The sequence below is a fragment of the Petaurus breviceps genome, unplaced genomic scaffold (assembly GCF_028583685.1).
Source record: "Petaurus breviceps papuanus isolate PSGF00001 unplaced genomic scaffold, PetGlider_PUasm1.0 37, whole genome shotgun sequence".
NCBI classification, from domain to species: domain Eukaryota; kingdom Metazoa; phylum Chordata; class Mammalia; order Diprotodontia; family Petauridae; genus Petaurus; species Petaurus breviceps.
Window position 1 is genome coordinate 80005986 of NW_027186296.1, and position 14950 is coordinate 80020935.

The window sequence follows — 14950 nt, forward strand, 5'->3', positions numbered from 1 at the left end:
GTTGTTGATTGCATTTTAATATAATAGGGCTTACATTTTGTTCTCCTGATGCATTCAGATCAGCTCTTGGTACTTAGTGAAATGGAAGTGAATGTTGCACATCTGGGAAAATAAAAGTTTTATTAAAGAAAACATGAGCTGAGCAGGTATTTTATTATTGTAGTTTCTGTCATTTTAAGTAATTGTGGAAACTGAAATGTTGATCCTCTACCATTTTCCCTTGCAGAAGTAAAACTTAGATTAGATTGCCTTCAAAACTTACTTCTTTTTTTTTGTTCTCCAGACCAAAGTATATTTCATGAATGAACAAACAGAACATCCTGTTTTACCTTGTTTATGTGGTCTTTGGTTGCATCTAGTTTGTTAAGATATATCTGGATTATGGAGTAGCACATATCTTCTGTCTGAATAAGTTTGAGGTATAAAATTAGTGATCTTTGGGACCCCTATGTTTTACAGGCAGACCCTAGGTAGAAGTTAGCTCATAGGACTGATGGGAAAGGCTTTTGCCACCCAAAGATCTTTCAATAGTGTGCCCGGGGGACTTTTCTAATATTGTCCTTGAAGAAATGACCATCTCTGTTTCTCCCTGGATCACTGATCTCATCTTGGGGCTATCACTTTTTTTTTTGGTTTTGACACCTTAACTTTTGTTTTCAGAATCTCCTGTAATTCCAGTTCTCGTTGGAAGATGAGCTCAGTTTGTACCTTCCTTCCTACGCCTTGTTACCAAATATTAAAGGCTGACATTATGATTTGGAATACCTGCTGACCTTTTAGCCTTGCCTAAGAGCCTCTCCATACCATGCTTCTTTTGAATGATATTTGATTGACATGGGGGAACAGATAGATAAAAATAGGAATATTATTCATGTAACTATTTTACTAAGCTAATTGTAGTTCCACTTTTGTGCCCTTTTTCATACTGGTTCTTCTGCCTAGAATACTCTTTTCAACTCCACTTAACTAATTATTACCTATCTAGTCCCTGTCTCATCTCCTTTGTGAAACCTTTGCTAAATGCCAAACCCTTGTGACTTTTCCTCATATTTGGATGGTGTTTATTGTATCATTCGATTTTCACTTATCAGATGCTGCATTTTATTATTAGTTATCTTTTCATACATGTACATGTCTAATCATCACTGCTTAGATTGTAAGTTTCCTGTGGATGGAGGCTATGTCTTATTTATCTTTTTATTCCCTTCAGTGCTTAGCATGGTGCCTCACGCATAGTAAGTACAAGAGTATATTTGTTGCAAACATGTATGTGTGATAAAATGGGGTATGTTTTATTTCCTCAGCTAAATTGCATGCCCCTTGAGAGCAGGGACTATATCTTTTCCTTATTCACAATTCCCATGGTACCCTACACATAGTTGGTCTCATTAAACATTTGATTGAATTTTTGCTTATAATCCAAGTGGCCCCCAAAGTCAACTTGTGTATATGACCAGCATGTTAACTTTATAATGTAATGTCCCTATATCCTCAGCACAGTTCTTTATACATTCTATGTAAGCTCCCTTGGTAGTTAGTTGGAATGCTGTAAAATGCTGCTGAATACAAATGAAGACTTCACTGCACATATATGGCAAAATGTTAGAAATTCCTCTTGGGCATAATTCACAGAATAAATATGTTTGCTGTAATGTGCTGGGTTTGTGTTCTTTCAGTTCCGTATTTGCTCATGCGAATGATCAGAGCCATATTGAATGAACCAACCTAGAAATGTTCATGAAGCTCAATGGTGCATCGAAATCCTGATCCTCAATTCATACTTTGTGTGGTTACTAAGCAAAATTTGTCTGGGTCTTTTGTTCTTGTCAGGCTGAACTGCAGAAGCTGAGGCAACAAGCCCTTGAGACCAAACACTTTATTGAAAAACAAGAAGCTGAGGAAAGAAAACTGCTGAGAATTATCGCTGAGGCTGATGCTGAGAGGTTGAGGCAAAAGAAGGAGCTGGACCAGGTGGGAAGACTATTCATCAGGAAATGAAGGTGTTTGAGTCAACCCCAGGTCACTCTTTTTTTCTCTCTAAGCTCTTCCATCTCTATGGAAGGAATAGGTCCATCTGTGTCTCTTTCATCTGCTGAATATGAAATATAATTTGTACAGTGCCTAGCACAGAGGAGGTGCTTAATCAAATGTTTTCTTACTTGGTTGATGACTCTAATGCCTTATTAAAACCAATATTGCTTTCCAGTGACTAACACTGCTCATGGTACCATGTTTCTTTTTTAGGTCATAAGTGAGAGAGATATTTTGGGATCTCAGCTGGTAAGGCGGAATGATGAGCTTGCTTTGCTTTACGAGAAGATCAAGATCCAACAGTCTGTGCTGAACAAAGGAGAAAGCCAGTACAACCAGAGAATAGAAGACATGCGCATCCTTAAACTGGAGATCAAGAAACTCCGGCGAGAAAAGGAAATTCTTGCCAAGAGTGTGGCAAATGTGGAAGAACTCAGGTTAAGATATTCCAAACATATTTCATTAGCAGTTGTGGTCATGTTACCATATTGGGAACAGTTGAAGTAATTGGTTTTTACTTTCGTTTCTTAACGCATATCTTTACTAAATTATCAAAAAGAAACATAGGATACCATAGAATGTTAGAGAATATCCTAGAACTGAAGGGGACCTCGGAAATAATCTAATTTAACCCTCCCCCCATCCCATTTTATAGAGGAGGAAATGATGGCCTAGAGAGGTTAAGTGTCTTGCTCCAGGTCACCTGGTGTATAAATCATGGAAGCAGGAGTAGAACCTGGGTCTTTAGACTTCTGGTGTTCTTTCTACTACTCCACATACTGGATAAAATATTGTCATGCAAATAATGCCCCATGATAACCTTTACACATTTTTTTCCCCGTGGGCTTATATATAGATTTGAAAGAGGAGAAGAATATAGTTCTAGCATCATTGGAAGCAACATTTCTTTATTTGCAATATTCATTTTTAAAAATTGAGTTCCAAATTCTCTCCCTCTCTCTAGCCCCTCACCCACCCATTGAGAAGGCCAGCAATATAATAGCAGTTATACAAGTGAAGTCATGTGAAACATATTTTCATATTTCCATGTTGCAAAAAAGACAAGAAAAAGAAATTGAAAAAAGTAGAAAACAATGTTTCCTTGGGTTTTGTTTTTGGTTGCTGTCGAGTTGTTTCAGTGGTATCTGACTCTTTATGACCCCTTTTGGGGTTTTATTGGCAAAGTTATTGGAGTGGTTTGCCATTTCCTTCTCTAGCTCATTTTACAAATGAAGAAACTAAGGCAAACAGAGTTAAGTGACTTACCCAGTGTCATACAAATAGTAAGTATCTGAGGTCAGATTTGAACTGAAGTCCTCCTGACTCTCAGGCTACCTCTCCATCTATTGTGTCACCTAGCTGCCCATATTTCTTTAGACCCTATCTCAATGTTCTATCCCACTCCTGTTTTACCCTTGAGTACTTTTATTATGGTGCAATGCTTTAAAAAAAGATCTCGGCTTACATAAGACGCATTCTCCCTTTGGGAAAACAGTTCCATGGTTTATATATGTCACCCGAGACTTTTCAGAAACTGGAATAAGAAGTTCTGGACTTTTAAAGTAACTCTTCCTATTACTTGCTGGTTCCCAGGAAGGTGAACATTTTATTAGCTGCAAACAAGGGCATATTTTGAACCCACTGCCCATATTCATTGGATTAAAAGATGACTTTGACATTTAAATTAAGGGAATGTTTTTTAAGAATTGTATGTTGGTTATTATTGCAAATGGATCAATTGACACTAACTATAATATAGTAACTCCACATTTAATGAAGCCTCAAGCCCATTACTCGGGCCACCAACTATAGAGGCGATTTTGTCATCTACACAGAGAATCTGATTTGACTGGTCCTTCAGGGATTGTTTCTGGTCTGCCCCCATGGATTTGAGCATTCTTACTCTCCTACTCTGGCTCAGACTGTGGCAAATGGTGGGAGCATCTTCAATATATTCTTTTAATTCTAAGCAGTCAGCTCTGAGCTGCCTTTTGAGTGAACATATTACAGTTAATTCTAATGACTTATCTTGCTAATGAGGGGAAGTTGTATTATTAGTTTGAATGAAGCAATTAAGTAAAAAAGACTGCTTAATATTAGCTCTCTGCATACCCATGGTAGAAGGGCACAGATAATATATTTTTGCTACCCTTTGTTATCAGTGTTTGCCTTCACCCTCCATCATTCTTCAAAGTTCCTGGGAATGGTGCAGGAGCAGGCTCACAGTAAGGCACAGTGTAGTTGAAAAAAAAAATTAGGCTGAAAGCCAAGAGACCTGAGTTCTACTCTCACCATCAGCTGCTAATTAATTAGTTTTCATTGTCGTGTTTTCTTTTTGAAATTGTTTGCCCCTATATGTAAAATGAGGGGATTGTACAAAATAACTTGTAAGGCTCTTTGTAGCTTTAAAATTCCAAGATCCAAATTGAGGATAGTAATACCCATTAATGAACAATTTCCACATGTCTTTTGGGGGAGCATTAGAGCCAGACCTGAAATATAAGTATTAAAAGGAAGTAGTCTAGGACTTATTGTTGGAGTTTTTAACCATTGTTTGGGTTACCTAGGATTTGATTTTGAAACAAACCAACCAGCTAAAACCCCCAAACCAAGTACACTGCTTCCCTTGAAAAGATGTTGAGGAAGGTGGCAGAGCCCTAAATGAAACTTAGAGTTGTGTAGGGTGTTTGGGCTGCAGTGCAAAGAATACAGAGTTTGAAGTCAGAGGCGAGATGTTCAAACCCTACATCTGACACTCCCTAGTGACCATGGACAAGTCAGTCTATCTCCTTATGCTACAGTTTCCTCATCTGGAAAGTAAGAGGGTTGGACAAGATGGCCTCTGAGGTTCCTTTCACCTCAATTTCTGATCTTTTGACTCCTTATAGTTGGTGCTTAATACCAGGAAGCCAGATACCTTGAATTGAAAATGCAGATTTATCCCACTGCGTGTGGGTGTTGTCATGAACTCCTGAATTAGAGATATAACAGCTCATTTGCCTCCGAGTTTCTTCCATAAATCACAAAATTGTTAAACCAAGTGATGAAACTGGGTTACTTTGATAACTAATAGGTACATCTGTATCTTAAAAGTCTTCCCTAACTCCAGGTTTTCTTCTGAGTTGAATATCGTGTTGATGTAATACTCAAATTGGTACCAAGTTTCTTGACTGAAGAGACTTTGTCTTATCCAGGCAGGAGCTTTTTCACATGCAAAGAGAATTCTTAAAGGAAAGGACCCGCTGCAGAGCCCTGGAGGAGGAACTAGAGAACCCCATGAATATACACAGATGGAGAAGATTGGAGGTAACATCTGGCAAAAGCATTATTCCATTTCCAACTCTGTTCCTCTATCCCACACACATTTTCTAACCTAGAGCACAACATGAAACATGGCTTTGTTTAATGCTATGCAAATTGTTGCTTATAGAAGAAGGCTGGGTGAAATGTAAATTGTACTGTTCCAGAGCCAGATGGTTCAATCAGGTTTTGTTTAAGAAGTCTCTGGCAAAACTCTGCCTATTTGGAGGCTGAAAAAGATGTCCAAACTCAACATATGGACTGGTTTCATCTACTAGTCTATGATCATTGTTTAGGTTGTTTCCTGTCAGTTAACCTTTGCTTCTGGCTACCACCTTATCTTTGTACTGGTCAGTGGCATCCTCACTAGCTTTCATTCAGGTTTTGCATCCTTTTCTTTCCTACAGGAAGTAAGCATCTCATGAATTAGCCCCCTTTGTGAAGAACGAGTAGATAGATAAAGCATTTATTAAATGCTTTGTATGTGCCAGCCACTAGTACAAAGACCAGTATTTTATTAACTAAGGTCCTTCTCTTTGGGATTTTCAAAAGTACTATTGATGGATAATATAAACAATTTTACTTTAATTTTATATCTTCCTGGTAGTCATTACCACCAAAGCACTACCACAGGTGGTGTATTAAATCAAGAAAAGCAGACAGATGAAATTGAAAGGCAGACTATGTTGTTCAAGAAGGTGATGGGTGCCTCCTTTAGTCATTCCCACAACAGACTAATTGAACTCAAGTGTTAAGAGACTATGAATATTTTGATGTAAGGAAAATTGAAGTAATGGGGAAAATTAGCCAAATAAATTTCAGAGAGTAATTTGTTTTCTAAAAAAAAAATTCAATGAAGAAAGTATTAAGGGTAATGTTTAATAAATTGTTATGTAAATAGAAAGCCTGAATTTTAACAACATTCAGGTCTGCCAGGAAACACTGTGCCAAATGTAGTCCAAATACATGAATATCAGTTGGGGCTGTATTAGGTATCTTTTAAATAAAGTCAGAGCCAACTGAAATTCCTGTTCTTCTTTCTTTTTTCCCCCCAAACTCATTCATCCCTAGTCAAATTCCCAGAGTGTCTTAGCTGTCTTACCAAATGAGTGAGAATATGGATACTCCTGAAGACATCTAGTCAGAGACTGTGAATTCATTTACTGACAAGATTGTGCATTCCTTGTGTTTCTGTGCATGCCTATACAAAGCATAATTCCATGGCAGGGTCTCTCAAAAAAGAAAATAGAAGCTTTGGAAAGAATTTGAAAATATTGAGATGGATTTTTTTGAGGGCACTTTGTTAAATTGTCATGTCAGATCAATTGAAAGTGGGCTCAGAAAGTCCAAAGAACAATAACTGATTTTTATTTCTGTTACATGAGTTTAGATTAGGAATAGGTAGTTATTAGAAGACCACCTTTCTGTGTCATGACCCTACATTAGAATTAAATATTGTGGTCACAGGCTGCTACTAGTTATCAGAAATATACTTACCAGAAACCCATCCCGCTCTTGGTGTGAATGAAACTACTTGTTGGTAATCTTGAAGGTGGGGGACAATATGAAAGGATGGGGGAACTCTTATCATCAAACACATGACCATGTCCATTGGCAGGATAAATTTGATGAGCACTAAATTTCCTTTAATTGACTAAATGGTACTCTAGGTAAGGCATTTGCAAAGTTGTTAGCTCCTTCTTCTGGGGTAGCTTTCCATGATCCTGTCATCCCATGCCTTTCTAATCCTTATTAAAGTGAAATCCTACACAAAGACACATCACAGTCCAAAGGGAGGCATGGGATCACAGATGTAGAAGGGATCTCATAGCCTATCTAGTTCAAGCCCACTTTGGTACAGATAATGATGTTTTCTTCAGCTATTCCCTGGGCAACTTGAAATTTCTTGAAAGGTTTTTTTCCTTACCATAAGTACCTGCTATAATTGTACCATGAGAATTATGACTTCTAGTCATATCTGACCCTTTGAGAATAGTTATGGTTTCAGTATCCACAATGCCTATTACAGAGTATATCTTTAATAAATACTTGTTGATTGATTGATATCTAGTATGACTAACCTACTTTTGCCTTTGAAGAGCCCTTTAAAACTTCTTAAGAGCTTTTGGCAAGAACAAGATTGATGATGGTAGATGTAAAATTGATTTTTTTTACCTTCCTTAAGAAAGAGGGATCTTGGTGTAATAAACAGAGTACAGGACTTGAGGTCAGGAAGCTATGAATTATGATCCTGCCTCAGATACTTATTGACTCTCTGACTCTGTTCAAGTCATTTAACATCTCTTTAGCTCAGTTTCCTCATCTGTAAAATGAGGATAATGATATTCTCCACTTCACAGGATTGTTATGAAGATCAAATAGGATAATATATGCAAAGTACTTGGAAACCTTGCTGTCATATAAATGTTAGTGAAGTCAATAAACACTTATTATGCACCTACTATATGCCAAGTACAATGATAAATACTGAGGATACACATAAAGGCAAAAAATAATACCTGCTTCCAAGGAGTTCAGTCTAATGGAAGAGACAACATGCAAACAACTATGTACAGATAAGATATTAGTAGGATAAATTGGGGACACAGAGGGAAGGCACTAAGATTAAGGAAGACTAGGTTGGGCTTCTTTGCAGAAAGTGGGGTTTTGGCTGAGACTTAAAGTAAGCTAGTCAAGATGGAATATTGTGCATGATGAACAGTAAAGAGAGCAGTGTCATTGGTCTGCAGATTGTATGGAGTTGTAATGGGAATGTAAATTTTAAAGATCTTCCCTGCCCCTATGCTAAAGTGCACCTGGAGCCTGGGGTGGGAGGCTTGTTTTTCAGTAGATACTATTTTATTGGGCAGTGAGTCAATAAGGTTGTTACATTCTCTGAGCCAGGAGAAGGCTATATAAGTCCTGATGTGTAGCTTTTTTTGGAGCTCACTTTGAAAAGTGTTCTGTGATTTGATCTGGATTCTGGGAAGCCGTTGTTGAGAGCCCCCCTTTGGCTTTGAAAAACCCAGATGTTGATTTGGTATGGATGTAATGGTTGGACAGTTTGGAAAGCTGTCTACTTGATCTGTTTCTGTCTTGATAATTCTGTCTGTATACTCTGAAGTTCGGGGTGCTGACCTTTTTCCCCTGAACTAGGTGAACGATACATATGTTTGACTGATTAAAGTAAGCTTGTTAACCCATTTTGAGTTGCTTTCCTTTATCAAAGCAGATCCAAGTACCTGTGTCAGCAGCAACCCTGAGGACGCTTGGGGTGCTTGCTGCTACAGGAGTGGAGTAAGGTGTAAGAAGACAAGAAAGACAGGAAAAGGCCAAGTTATGAAAGGCTTTGAATGCCAAACATGATTTTATATTTAATATTGGAGATGTGATGGGCAGCCAGTGGAATTTCTCGAGTAGGAGGTGACATGGTCAGACCTGCCTTTTAGGAAGATCATTTGACAGCTGAGTGGAGGATGGATGGGAGTGGGAAGAGACTTGAGAGAGATCAGTCAGCAGGCTTCTGGAGTAGTTCAGGTACAAAGTGATGAGGGCCTGTACTAGGGTGGTTCCAATGTCAGAGGAGAGAAGTGGGTGTCTGAGAGATGTTACAAAGTAGGAATTTATAGGACTTGGCAGCTGATTTGTTATGAAGAGAGGAGGGAGGGAGAGAGGGAGAGGGGAGAGAGAGAGAGAGAGAGAGAGAGAGAGAGAGAGAGAGAGAGAGAGAAAGGAGTTGAGAATGACACCTAGGTTGTGAGACTGGGTGACTGGAAGGATGGTGGCGCCCTCAATAGTTATAGGAATGAGGAAGAGGAGAAGGTTGGGACAGAGGGAAGATAATGAATTCAGTTTTGGACGTGTTGAGTATAAGATGTCTATGAAATATCCAGTTCAGGATATCCATTATGTAGTTGGATTGTGAGATTGGAGTTAGGAGAGAGGTTAGGTCTGAAGGTTTTGGGATCATCAGCATAGATTCAGATAACGGAATCTAAGGGAACTGATGAGCTCACTAAATGGAAGAGGGACATGAGAAAAGAGCACAGAATAGAACCTTGAGGGACGCTTGTGGTGAGTGGCTTGGCCTGGATAAAGATTTAGCAAAAGAAACAGAAGGAGTGTTCAGACAGGTAAGAAAAGAACAAAGAGAGAGAAGTGTCATAAAAACCTAGAGGGAAGAGAGTATCAAGGAGAAGAAACTGATTGACAGCATCAGGAGGTCAAGGATGAGGATTGAGCAGTTATGAGATCATTGGTAAATTTGGAGAGAGCATTCTTAGCTGAATAATGAGTCCAGGAACTGGACTACTGTAGCAGCAAGCACCCCAAGCGTCCTCAGGGTTTGCAACTACCACAGGTTCTTGGATCTGCTTTGTTAAAGGAAAGCAACTCAAAATGGTTTAACAAGCTTACTTTAATCAGTCAGACATATATCGTTTACCTTGTTCAGGAGAAAAGGTCAGCACCCTGAACCTCAAAGTATACAGGCATAATTATCAAGACAGAAACATCAAGTAGACAGATTTCCAAACTGTCCAATCATTACATCCATACCCAGTCAACATCTGGGTTTCCACATTCTGGGTTTTTCAAAGCCGGGGGACTCTCAACAACGGCTTCCCAGAATTCAGATCAAATCACAGAACACTTCTCAAAGTGAGTCCCAAAACAAAGCTACACATCAGGGCTTATATAGCCTTCTCCTGGCTCAGAGAATGTAACAAACAACCTTATTGACTCACTGGCCAATCAAGAAGTATCTACTGAAAAACAAGCCTCCCTCCCCAGGCTTCAGGTGCATTTTAGCCTAGGGGCAGGGAAGATCTTCGAAATTTGCATTTCCATTACAACTACAGAGAGTTAAGAAGAGAGGAGAGGAAGCGAAGGCATTAATTGTAGACAGCCTTCTTAAAGACTTTAGCCACAGAAGGGAAGATAAATATGAGATGATAGTCAATGGGGATGGATGGGTCAAATGAGAGTTTTGGGGGAATAGGGAGACATAGCTGGGCTTATACACAAGTAGAGAAACAACCAGTAGGCAGAGAGAGACTGAAGATAAGTGGGAAAATAGGGATAATACAAGGGCCAATAAGCTATAGAAGAATGGATACATTGAGATAATTTGTGCATGTAGAAGGTTGCCTTGGTAAAAGGGACTATGGGCTAGGCCTTCTCATGAGACAGGTGAAAGAAGAGATAGTGGCAGAAAGGAACTAAATGATGTGAGATGAGGAGAGGAGGAGAGGGGGCTCTTGGTGAATGGCCTCATTTTCAGTGAAATATGAAGCAAGATACTCAACTGGGAGGGTTGAGGAAGAGTGAGCCATGGGAAGTTTGAGGAAGGATGAAAATATTTGGAAAACTGTTCTGATGAGTGGCATACTGAATTAATTAGGGTGGTGTAAAAGGATTATCTTGCTATAGTGAGGGACCAGTTGAGGTTGTATAATATAAATTTATAGTGGATCCCAGCCAGCATAGTTTTGTGATTTTTCTCCAGCAATATGCAAATATGAGTAAAGGCAATAAATAGTGAGAGTAATCCAAGCCTAAGACTTGATAGGGCAAAATTATTGATAGAATAAAAGAACTTTGACTTAAAATCATGAGGAAGGGATAGTGTAGAGTAAGACTGGTTCACCAAAGGGTCAATATGGGAAGGGAGGTGTCAGGGATAATGACCTGGGAAAGAACTGAGGGGTGGAAGGATTGGAGAATACAGTGAAGATGAAGAACAGGATCTGGCATTTCAAGGCAAAGGGAGAGGTAGAATAACGATGGATTATGATCAGATAAAAGAGTTTCAGAGTTTATGAATATGGAAGCAGAGTATTTGTGGGTGATAACAAGATCAAGTATGACTATCTTTGGGTGTAGCTGAGGTTGAATGGAAGAGTAAGTTTTGTAAAATGAAAAAGTTAAGGAATGGTGGGGTTAAGTGTTTTGAGGGAGTATTGATATATATTTTGAAGTCCCCTAATTTAGAATTGGGAAGGAGACTATGAACCTGGCACTGAACTCATTGAGAAGGGAAGGTGAGTGTTCTGATTATCAAAGATAACAGCTACTAGAATCTCGGTTGGGTGATAAATATAGATTGAATGAGTCTCTAAGGAGGAAAGATTTCTCTGTAATGATAGTAGGAAAAGTCTGGAAATGGCTATGAGAATCAGAGAGTATTCTGATTTCCCTGCCACAACCAGTGAATGGTGGTGGTGGTGGTGGTGGAGGTGGTATGAATAAAAGTGCAACCAGTGCTGCAAATGTTGGCTGGGGAAGCTGTTGTGTTATCAAGGAGAGAGTCAGGTCTCAGTGAGTGCAAAAAGATGGAGAGTGAGAAAGGAAAAGATTTAAGATAAAAACAAATTTGTTATCTATGGAGAAGGTACTCCAGAGAGCAGAGTGGAAGGAATGTGAAGGTGTGTAGGAAGGAGTGTGAAGCTTTAAAGTGGGAATTTGGGAGATTTGTGTTGAAGGGGATGGGAACAAGGGAATGGTTAGTCATAGATAGAGAAGGAGGTTTGAAAAATGATATCTGGGGGTAAAGAATAACTAGAATGGGTAGGTATGATGGAGTGTGAATATGTCAATTATTGAGTGATTAGTTCAGGTAGATTATCAATATCAATAACTTCTGTCACAGTGTTTTGTCACCCTAGGGCTTTAGGCAGTGGTGTGTAACTGGAAAGGGAACTGGTATGGAGTTGTAGGAGGCCAGAGAGGGTACTGGGAACATGATAAATGATTAGCTATCAGTGAAGCTCTTATTATTACCTAAATGGTTCATTACCCTAGAAACTTGAGGGTATGGCATAATGTATAGAGATCTGACCTTGGCATCAGGAAGATCTAGGTTTAGGTCCTGCTTCTGACATATACTGACTTTGTGACCACGGACAATCAAGTCACTTGACATTTGAGTCCCATTTCCTCTTTTGTCAAATGGTGGTGTTGGTCTAGATGGTCTCTGTGCTCCCATCCCAGCTCTGAATATATTGTCTTACTGTAAAAGAATCTTTGCTCACAACCCAACAGCTGAAAAACCAGACAAGTCAAGGTTCATGACTGTCTTATGTGTGCTTTGATGTGAGTGCTGTGAAGGCAGAGATACCATCCCCTCTTTTAAAAATGTTCCAGACAGTGTCTGGGGACTCATAAGGTATCTGAAAAAAGCAGTAGGATTTCTGTGATAGTGATTGATGCCATCACACTGAGAATGCTGACTGGTCTTCTGTCGTTCCTCTTGGACAGGCCAGTGACCCCAGTACTTTTGAACTGATACAGAAGATTCACACGCTGCAGAAACGTCTCATCAGCAAGACAGAAGAGGTGGTAGAAAAGGAATTACTCCTTCAGGTAGGATTCTTCTTCTCTGCCTTTTGCATTTACCAACATTCTTGCTCTCAGCAGATCCCTGTCCCAGTCGGTCTCTGGGTGATGCTTGGTCATTCTGGCATCTGTTGTTAGGTTCTTAGGTGATGTTGAGTGTGGCATGTGTGCTCGTGAGCAGCAGAGGGCGACAGAGACTCACGGATGGAGAACAAGCTGCCTCTGATTTATGCTTTCCTCATTGATAGCTAGAGAATTCTGGAAAACACTTGTTTGATTGGGTTGTGGAGATGGTTTTCTAGATCTATGCAGTTTTCTTTGGTAGATCCTTGTGCATCTTCTGAAGAGTATTAGGGCTATCTTTCCCACCAGTTTTAATTTGGGTAATAAACTATTGTTGAGCTTAAGTGATTTGGCTTTAGATCTCAGAAGCTGTGGAGTGAAATAGAACAAGTGAAAAATTATGGGGGTAGGGTGGAGGCAGTTATGTCTAGGTCTTTGCTTGGCGGGTGTGGCTCCTTTCTAGAGATCATGGCCCTTACCAAGGCCTCTGTCAGCGGGTCATCTGTACATCAAACAAGAATGAACCCGGGCGTTTTTGTTTTTTGCGGTTATTTAAAAAAAAAATCCTTCCCAGAATGATGTCAGCAGCTTCAGGTTGTCCAAACTGGTCTTCGAGGCTGTTCCCCCTCTATTGTGTTGATCTTTGTGGAACAACAACAGTAGGAAATAAACCACATCTCTTACAGGTGCTGGTAGAAATCAGGGAAACAAAGAGACATAACCAAGATGTTGATATACTCAGAGCCATGTTGGTTAGTTAACTGACCAGAAATGTCAGAAGGAATCCATTTGAGGAGCATTAAATATAATTATTTAGTTATATATCAGAGTTATATCTGATACCTGACCTTGGCTCTCTCTAGTCTCAAATAAGTTATGCCTGAGAGTAAACTTAGGCTATTTTCTTCTAAGTGAGATGGAATATGGTCTTGACCACTACTCTGAGTTTTATAGGCATTCCCAAAGTATCACATGGTCTTCTAGCAGTGGCAGAGAAAAAAGAATTCAGAAAAGAGGAACTCTGGAAACCTTTATTCACACCAGCTAATCCACAAGTCATATATTCATCAAGTCAGTCTATCCTCTGGACAGGTTGACCTGCTTTATAGCTGACATGTGCACTCTCCTGGGACTTGTATGTTTCAGAAAAACCACTTGTGTCATTCTTAGAGAAAAAAGATCTGGGTGTTTTACTGGATTTGTATTTTTTCCAATTCTGATGGTTACATTAAAATGTTAGAAAAGTGCTCTGTACCTAACGGAAAATGCTGCAATTAGAAATGATGTGTTTGGTTGTATTGTGGATTGTATAAAAATTCTTTTAAAAAGGAATGGTTAATATTTTGCTTTCATGTGAAGGGATTATAAGGAAACAAACAGGTCCCTTCCTCCTTTAACTGCACATACAATGGGAGGACAAGCTATGTTCACACTGAAATAGTAGCTTCCTTCATGGTGATGGGTTAGATTCAGCTAGAGGGTAACAGGTGGGCTTCTAAGGGATTTTGAGGAGAATTCCGGTCCTAATATCTTTATGTTTTATAATTAATGTCAGGCTTTGACATAGTCTAGAATTTACAGGAGGGTGAGATACACTTTTAATTCTAATGCCTGTATCTTTTTATTGTGTGTATGTATGAGTTAAGGTACTGTGGTTACATTAAGGTACCTGGGCATTCTCTGAGTTCTTTGTTTAAGGATGGGTTTGAGAAAGGTGCTTCAGTACTGACTGAAAGATGCATTAATAAGGGACTAGAGATAACAGATAGAATCCTTTGTCCGAGTCAGAATATACACAAGAATATACCTCAATGATTCTTTGTTCCTTTTGTGCTGAAAAGTAGAATCACAGAACCTTGCCAATGAAAAGGACCTTGTGTGCCAACTAGTACAACCTGTACCGAAACGGGAACCCCCTCTATAACATACTGAAAAATGGTGATATAAAACCTTTGCTTAAAGACCTCCATGAGTGGGGCAGGAGTTGGGAGATGGTCTATAGACTTCCTGAGGCAGCCCATTACACTTTGGAGTAGCTATAATTTCCAGGAAGCTAAAATCTTCTCCTCTGCTATTTCTTCCTCCTCCTCCTCCTTCTTTTCTTCTTCTTCTTCTTCTTCTTCTTCTTCTTCTTCTTCTTCTTCTTCTTCTTCTTCTTCTTCTTCTTCTTCTTCTTCTTCTTCTTCTTCTTCTTCTTCTTCTTCTTCTTCTTCTTCTTCTC

At 39.3% G+C, this 14950-nt stretch overlaps 1 protein-coding gene across 1 annotated transcript in view; it reads left to right on the forward strand.

Annotated features, from left to right (window-relative positions):
- CFAP58 (cilia and flagella associated protein 58) overlaps positions 1-14950 on the forward strand; it is a 119891-nt gene that overhangs the window by 45577 nt on the left and 59364 nt on the right. Inside the window, exons 12-15 of the mRNA XM_069098907.1 lie at positions 1831-1971; positions 2245-2468; positions 5226-5337; positions 12589-12693. Of these exons, the coding sequence (XP_068955008.1) occupies positions 1831-1971; positions 2245-2468; positions 5226-5337; positions 12589-12693 (582 nt within the window). The remainder of the gene's footprint in view (positions 1-1830; positions 1972-2244; positions 2469-5225; positions 5338-12588; positions 12694-14950) is intronic.